At 36.1% G+C, this 8,970-nt stretch overlaps 1 protein-coding gene across 1 annotated transcript; it reads left to right on the top strand.

Moving 5' to 3' along the window:
• The first annotated feature begins 7,534 nt into the window (after positions 1–7,534).
• LOC149545158 (uncharacterized) lies at positions 7,535–8,006 on the top strand. The gene has a single exon (XM_089790538.1). The coding sequence runs from the start codon at positions 7,588–7,590 to the stop codon at positions 7,834–7,836; it is 249 nt and encodes an 82-aa protein (XP_089646664.1). The 5' UTR covers positions 7,535–7,587; the 3' UTR covers positions 7,837–8,006.
• The last annotated feature ends 964 nt before the right edge of the window (positions 8,007–8,970 follow it).

The following is an 8,970-nucleotide window of genomic DNA, read 5'->3' as shown; positions in this document are numbered from 1 at the left end:
CCATCATAATCAAACCATCAAATTTTAGCTTGATCTAGGAGTTAGGGGGGATGCTGCATCATCTTCTTTCTAGCCAAAACTTTAGAATTGTCAAATTGAGCCACTATTAGGCTAACATTCCAAGTTGAAACCCATTTCATATCTATCTCGCCTAGGGGTTTCAGGGGGCTTCAGCTGCCAGACCCCATTGTATTCTTTTAGCAGCCTAATAGTAAGTTGAGCCACCCCACAACTAGTAGCCGCTTGGTCCCTGAAAATCTTTTTGTTCCTCTCCTTCTAGATATATCATAAAATCTATCGGGGGAGAATCACCTAGATAAGTTTTTGAGGTATGGTTGGTCAGTCAGGCCATCCCAATGAATGAATTATTTTAGATCTCTATCCATATATCATTGAACCTCCCATAAAGCAAGAACCTCTCTCCAACCCTTTGTGGAAAAGGGGCAGTGAATAATCAAGTAACATATTAAGCTTTGTAGAGACATAAAATGCAACAATTAGTGAGTTGGCACTCTCTACATTGAAGGTTGTCAATAGTGAGAATTGAGCCATGCAAGGTTATCCACCAAAAGAAGTTTATTCTTAGATAAGATCCAAGGGTGCCAGGCTTTGCACTAATCGGCTTGTGCCACTTCCCCCCTTGGTCACAAAAAACTTAGCTGTGAACTCCCCTGAAGGTGTGAGTTTTCAAACTAAGGAGTCCTCCACATGGGTGAAAGCAATCATGTAGTTGTGTAGGAAGTTATGTAGCTCCCAAGCAAGGCCTAACTCCCTAGGCTCTAGGTTCTAGAAGGTAATCCATTGTCTATCAGGGGTGATAATGTTTTGGGTCCAAGACCCATGCAATCCAGTACATCCCTTCCGTAGTGGTAAAAACTAAGTTCTCACGAGGGGGTTATCATGAAACCATTGGTCCTCCCAAAATTCAATAGAATTATCATTCCCTAAAATCCAATGACACCCTTTTCTTAGGATTTTTTGGGTATTAACAATATTGTTCCAAATCTTGGACCCTTGGGGGAGAGTATGCCCAAGAGAATCGGTGAGAAGGTAAACCTCTGAGATATTTAGTCAATATTATGTTACACAAACTTCCCTGATAGTTCACCAAATTCCACATAATTTTGGACAAGAGAGTGTTATTCAAGTGGCCAATTCTTCTTAAGTTCAAGCCTCCAAGAGCTTTCGGATGAAAAACTTCCTCCCAACTCACCAAGCTCATTCTAGTCTTCTCTTTAGTACCAGACCATAAGAAATTCCATTGGATTTTCTCAATAATATCTCTCAATCTACTAGGGATTTTGAATATGGAGAGGAAATAAATTGGGATACCTTATAGAACTATAGAGAGAAGCTAGAGTTTCCCAGCATTAGTCAAAAACTTTCCCTTCCAACCCATCAACTCCCATTGAAAGTGTTCAACTAGACCATTCTAATATTGGTTGGGGACTCCCTTTATGGTAAGAAATAGGCCAAGATAAGTGTCAAGGAGGGATGCCTCCTAGAAACCAACAATATTTGTCACCTTTTCTCTCAAATAAGAAATGGTGTTCAAGAAATAGACTTTTCTTTTATGATAATTGATGCATTGACCAAAGATCAACGCATAGTGGTTTAGAATGTCCTTCCATTCTCTGGCTTCATGTATGGATGAGATGTCAAATAAGAAAGTATCATCCACAAACTGTTGGATAACTTGCGGGGGCAGTAGAAGGTAGGTTTAATTCCCTTAATTTTGCTAGAGTTAGTTGGGTAAAAGCACAAATCTGTGTCACCCTTTTACAAAGGAAAAGGCTAACAAAAGTGTAGTTGTTCACATTCAATGACATAAAACTAGTATTATTATTTAGAATTTTAAAATGAAGTAAACTAATGAAATGTGTAGAAATGGATGAATTTTTGGATTATAATTTTTTAATAATTATTTGGATTAAGAAATTATATATTTCTCTATTTTTTAAAGAAAAATTTTAATTGCTGAAAAATGTTGGAAATTAGGGGTCTAGTTCCCACCACAAAACTATATGGAAATAAAATTATTTCCCTTTGATCTTAGATTATGTTATTGATAATATATGTAGCTAGAAGAATCAAAAAAAAAAATTGATTGTAGACCTATGTTTTCCCTTTTATAACAATTCAAGTTTAAACTTATTCAAATCGATAGTTTTCATCTCCCATCACATTTTTAAAAATAAATCTATTCCAACCAAAAGAAAAGTTATATATTTTGGAAGAGGACTCTCTCCTCTAGAACGTCATATAATTCTTTATTTTTTTGATATTATTTAATTTATTTTTTCTCAAAATTGACATCTTCTTGAGTGTTAAAATACGTACTTGTAGAATTTTTTAATTACAATAAACTATATCTAGTTAAAACAATGTGTAGTCTATATGAGAATATTATTGACTTTGAACTCTATAAAATAGTGTTTATATGTTACTGAAAAAATATTATAATAAATAGTAAGAGTTATTAAACATCAATTTTATGAAATAATTATATTTTTTTAGTAATTGTATACTAAATAGCATAAAACAAACATTTAATAGACATTTCCAATTGGAAAAGTGTGAGACAATATATAACTTAGCTAGAATAATTTTATCAAAGATCATATGTTTGAAAAAAAAAAATTTTTAGATAGAAATACTCAAATTCAGTCATTTTGATAAGTCAGCCAGAAAGGTGACACAGATTTGTACTTTTACCCAGTTAATGAAACTAAATTTCTACTAAAAACTTTCATCACAATAATAAAAAGGTAGGGAGATAGGGATCACCTTGACACAATCCTTGGGAGAAAGGTAAAAAGTTGCCAGGGGTTCGATTAACAAGAATGGAGAAAGTTACAGAGTAACAAAGTTTTTAATAATTCTACTAACCTTCTCACTGAAGCCAAGCTTGGCAAGTATAGAAAAGAGGAAATTCTACCTAACTTTATCATAGGCTTTGGAAATGTCTAGTTTGAGGGCCATACCTTGGATCTTAGACTTTTCAATAGAAGAATCACTTCATGGGTGGTTATAATCATATCAAGAATTTGCCTCCCAAGCACAAAGCCATTCTGGTATGGGCCAATGAATTTCTCCAAGAGGGGCTTGATGTGATTCACCCTAACCTTAGCTAGAACCTTAGAAATAGTGTTAAAAAGGCTGATGGGTCTAAAGTCTCCTAGTCTATCTCCTAGTCTCTGAGGGTCCTCAATCTTGGGGATAAGAACAATGAAGGTCTTTTCTAGTTCCTTCAATGGTTTTCCCATTCTTACAAAGTCTCCAATAGCATGGATGACATCATATTTAACAATGCCCCAAAAATCCTGGAAAAAAGCAGGAGGAATCCACCAGGCTTGGGGGCTCTATATTGATTCATATTGAAAAAAACCATCCTGACTTCCTCTCCTTAACCTTGCTCATCATTCCCTCTTTCATTTCTAGTTATTAATGAGGTTGAAACGATCTTAATAAATCATTTTGCAAAATAGTGTCATCTTGGGTAACCAGGGGGTTGTACATTTCCTAGAAGTAGGAGTTGACTTTGTCTTGTATTTGTTCTACTTTGGTGATTTCCTAATCATTATAATCTAGCAACATGTTGATAGTGTTTTTCTTTTTCCTTAGATCGAGGCCAATTTGTGGAAGAACATTGTGTTCTTGTCCCCCTCCTCCAACCATTGTACCCTGGATCTCTATTTCCAAAAGAATTCCTCCCTACTTAGGAGGGTTTTTGATTTGTCTATGCACTCCCTCTCCTCCTGGTAATGCTCAAAAGTATCGTTTTGCACAAGTTGATTTTGGAAAGCTTCCAACTTTTTTTTAGTAGTCTTCTTCTCTTTGGATAGACTTTCAAAAAAGGATTTACTCCATTCTCTCACCTCTTTTTAGATTTTGACAAGTTTTTTAGCAATATGGATCCCTCCACCATGATGAAATATAGTCCCTAAACTCATTATGTGAATGCCACATGATCTTGTATCTAAAAGGCCTTCTTCTGGAAGGATATTGTACCCAAGAGAGAAGCAACATGGAGTGATCTGAAATGGTCCTTGGACATGCCTTTAAGGAGGTATATTGGAGGATGTCCCATCTAGCAGAGATAAGGACCCTATCTAGCCTAACCAAGATCAAGTTTTTCCCTAGTCTGTTGTTAGACCAAGTGAAAGAAGAACCTTGGAGATCAATATCAATCAAGTCATTTCTTCTCAAAAAATCCTCCAAGTCCTACATGCTATTTGAAAAATCTTCCAACCCTCCCATTTTTTCTGAAGGGTACAACAGGGTGTTAAAGTCTCCCATATATAAAATATTTCCTTCTCACATGGATTTAGCCATAGTGGTTGCCTCATTCCAAACATCAAACCTACCATTACGAGTGTTGGCAACATAAAAATTAAAAACAGTCCAGCTAGTAGATTAGTTAGTGAAATTTGTGGCTATGAATGGGTACTAATAGAGATATCTACTCCCACTACCTTACCAAGATTCCATATTATAGCAATGCCACTAGAAGCTCCATTAGCATTACTATAGGTACATCTAGCACTTGGCCAAACACACTCAGCCACTCTCAAGAACACTCACTCGGTCATTTTCACTTCTTGCAAAACAATCATACTAGTTTTGAGTTCAATGATCTTTTTTTATACTTTGTACTATTTCCTGGGGTTATTTAGCCCCCTCACATTCCAGGATATGATCTTCATCTCTTGTAGTTCTAGGTATCTTTTAGGTTTTCTTGTTTCCCCTATGCAATATCCTTTTTTCTTTCTTTCTAACAAATGTTCCTTATTAGGGGTCTCTCAGCCTTTGCAGATGAACCAACATCTACCTTAATCACACCTCTATTCTTCCTCTTTGGGACCATCCATTAAAAATCATTACTACAGAAATCAAGGCTAGGGTCCTCTAAAATGAGTGAAAAAAAATCAACAATATCTAGAAGGGAAACCACAAGGGTTCCATTTGTCAATGGTGAGCTAGCCCCCAAGTTTGGGGGTGGGCTACATGGGAGCTCTATTCCTTTTGCATCCATTTCTTTGTCCAGCACACCACCCTAGTGGGATATTTCAAGGGTTTGCAACTCCCCCTATTCAAAAGTGACATCGTTCATTATGAAATTAGTTGTGGTCCCCACACCTTGCACCACATTCTTTTCTTCATGAGGGTTTTTAGTACTCTCACCAATGCAAGGGGTTCCATTGAGTTGTGGAACCCCCTCACAAGTAGCTAGTTCTATGTTAACCTCAGCAACCCTTTCAGCAACATTTGAGCTTTTGACCACCTCAACACCTAAAGAAGAGACCTTTCTCTTGAGTTTCTCATCCTTCAAACACTCCACAAAGAGATGGCCAAAGCTACTACATTTCTAGCATAAAAAAGAAACATTCTCATAGATTAGTGATCACATTGATGTGCCCCACTTTGACATTAGGTCCATCATGATAGGTAGAGGTTTATTCATTCCCACATTGAAACATAACCTAGCAAACCCCAGTTTAACCTTTGAACCAGTCATTTAGTCCATTTTTATGAACTACCCAAAGGAGCTACTGATCCATCTAAAAACATAGTCATCCCAAATATCCTAGGGGAGTCCAAGAAAGTGTATTGAGACCGAGGCGGATCTATAAAGGTGACTCTTCAGGTTAAATCCCAGTTTTACCATCATCAAGTGATGTTTGCAAAAATTGAATCCCAATCCTTCTCAGCCGTGAAACTGAACAAGAAGAGGCCTCCAACCATTGCTAAGATAGAAACAGAACCTATTAGTTTCCACTTTGTCAAACACCATGTCCACCGTAGGTTAGAAAGAGACAAACTTTCCCATAAGGCATAGGTGAACCCTAAGGAGATCAAATCCACCATAGAATCAAGTAAAACAATTCGAGCTCCTATGGGTCCTAAGGAGAACATGGGTTTAGCATTAGAATCGACATGAGTTTTGGATTCAACAACAACCCCAACTAGTTTGACTTTGGGGACACCAATAATGGGGCTGCAGATGTGGGGTCACCCAAGGGTTTGGGGCCCAAACATGCACAATGTTCTCTTGTTGAAGAAGGCAACCATTCAAGGATTTTATAACCAGATTGAAATCCAGACAACCAGGGTTGAAATTCACCAGGGGGGTGGGTCGGGGTAAGGGTGGAGGGGGTTTCCATCCCTCCCAAGACTGAGAGGGCATTGAAGTGAGCCAAGATTCAAGGGCGGGCAAGGTTGTAGAGGGCAGGCAAGGTTGCAGAGGGCTCATCTTTGTATTGTAATTTTTAAAGTTTATTTAACATATATTTGTGACTTAAGTTTAAAATATATAGTATTATTTAAAAATTTATGTACTAATTACCTTTTACTGTAAATAATAAATAATACCAAATTTGAATTATTGTTTATGATAAATAATAAATAAATTATTATCTTGATAATTAAAATAGTAGATTTTAATTTTTTTAAAATGATTTTCCATAATTTTTGTCTTATTATATTGTTCTTGTATTCATACTTTTTAAATATTGTTAATATTTTGATCATGCTATTTATTTATTTAGTTTCTTAGGAAAATGTCACTTAAACAAACAACAGATGTTTCATTCTTAATTGAATTGAAAATTTTGAACAACCACCTAGTTTGCTTGTTGTAGGAAATAGAAACTAGTTAAGGGAAAGTTAATTTACAATACACTAATACCTAATTGCCATATCCAAAAACGTCCTCATGCTCTAATCAAAAGTAAGTTTCACATCACCTACAAAAATCTTCTAAACCAATAATATTCATTTTCTTACCATTAGAACCACTGTATGTTAACATTGTTGCAAATTTAATTGTTGACACCCTGCACTAATGACAACTACCGCGTGCCTCTCATACCTTGCAGTTCTTGCATAAGGCAGTGACTCAAACTCTCCAACTCTTGTTAATTAGAGATTGACAAATTTTACAAGAGACCACTCAATATCAAACATGTTAATGGAAAAAAGATCTTTACATACCTTCTATAGTAAGATGTGCTTAAGATGAATACATGTCTGTATCTCAAACTGCATCTACTCTTTAAAAATGTACCTTGTCTAGACATTACAGTATAATAATAATAATAATAATAACAATAATAATATTCCACGTCTTTTCAAGATACAGTATTGAATACAGTTGTCTATATAAAGGGACTTCATGAAAAAAAAATTCTTTCAGTCTTATCCACGCGCACTAAAAGATAATTAAAAGTGGAAAAGGAACGTTCGAAGCGAAAGTGACTAAACAAGAGAAGATTTGCACCAGAAGTGACAGTTTTTAGAATTAAATAATTAATTTATAAATCACATAACAGTTGCTATGTGATTTATAAATTAATTATTTAATTCTTCGAAGCGAGAGCGTTTCGTTTTAATAGGAAAGGTTGCCTGCCTAGAAGTCATGTCAGATATGGACACCCATCATTTTCAACTTTTTTTATTTCCGCCTGTTTGAGAGGGCAGTTTTCAAATCCATCCTTATCCACATAGCCCCAACTTTGTATAAGAAAACAAGCAGCAGCACTTCAAAATTATTGTTACTTCTGGTCTGTGGTTTCCCTGGTATTAGCAATGGCAAGTGTTGTGAAGGCAGCGAACAGCGAGAAAGAGGAGGAGCATATGAGAGCCCACAATGTGAAAAAGGGATTGGAACGTCTGGACAGGAGATCTGGAAGCCGCATCAATGGAGGACCAAAGAAAGGAGGCCATGGTGGGAAGTTTACTTGGGCTGGGGATCGAACCTGCGACCTCACCCACTTACAGCCTGCTGTTGCTGTTCTCGATGAGAAGGACCCTAACTACGAGGAAGAGACATTTTGATCTTACTCGTTCTATTCAGTTTGTAAATATTTTGTTTCGCTTCGGGAAACCCTCTCAAATCTCTGGTTGGTTATGGTGTTTTTTGGTGGGGGATCTATTCTGAGACAAGTCTATTGTAAATATTTTCATGAAATGTATTGGTTAAGGGTGTTTATTTGATTTTGGGATAAGGGATGTTAAGTGCGAGGATTATAGTGCATGCATTTCTAATTGCAGGTATCAGGACATGAATTAAACTAAACCCAATATTAGTATATCTCCAGTTGACAAAACCTGCCATTTAATTACATTACTATTGCCCCTAATATTTCCTTGGACATAAGAATCGACAAATTGCATAGGGAGTATTCAATCGTGTGAGGGTTCACATTCTTTTGTCTCTATTTTATTATTCATTTCAGTTTATTAACTTTAACTTGACATTAAAGAGTCGGAGCCGATGAGTTATTATAAGACATTCTCTTATACTGAGTATTTAGTAAATAAGATTTTTTCATGGGAAAAGAATTCAGTGGTCGACCAGTTTAATATTTTTAACGCCATTATCATATGGTAGGAATTAATGAATGTTGTTATCAATTAGCAGTAACGATGTGTTTTGTTGTTTTTTCAATTCTCACTGTCAAACTTGTGGAATAAATATTGGAAGAAAATGAACAAAACCTAGTGTCGGAATCATCTCTAAGCCTGGAGAAGACTAGTTATTTAGAGTATGAAGGTGGACAGAGCTGCTTAGGGTTTCACCATTTTTCTACATTTTCATGTGATTTCCTGGCTAATCAATGATATTTTCAACAGAACTTTCCACTAAGACAGGGATACAGAACACTAAATTTCATTTTGTGTCAGTTTCCTTCTCTTCAGCAGTGGATTTTAGGGATTCTTTGCTACTGAACAGAGTAAAACATGTAATAAATTATTTGGAAGCTTCCTCGGGAATCTATAGCAGTGTTCAAGCATTAGGGTTCAGCTTGATTTTGCTAAATAGAGGCTTTTAGAGAAGAGAATTAAAGGAGGATGGAAAGGAGGGGACAAAGTTGTGGAGAGTATTGAAGCTCTTGTAGAGAATGAAGTCATGTCTTTTGGTAAACACGTTGCTGTTGAAGTTTCTGCCCCAAAATCCAAACCAACAAT

The sequence above is a fragment of the Cupressus sempervirens genome, chromosome 7, assembly GCF_028749045.1.
Source record: "Cupressus sempervirens isolate cs-2001-9-10 chromosome 7, ASM2874904v1, whole genome shotgun sequence".
In the NCBI taxonomy this organism is placed as follows: Eukaryota; Viridiplantae; Streptophyta; class Pinopsida; order Cupressales; family Cupressaceae; genus Cupressus; species Cupressus sempervirens.
The sequence above is the reverse complement of the archived record's forward strand: the minus strand, read 5'-3'. Positions and strand labels throughout refer to the sequence as shown.

Excerpts from the sequence above, each read along its gene's own strand:
- LOC149545158 (XM_089790538.1), top strand. The coding sequence starts at position 7,588 with ATGGCAAGTGTTGTGAAGGCAGCGAACAGCGAGAAAGAGGAGGAGCAT.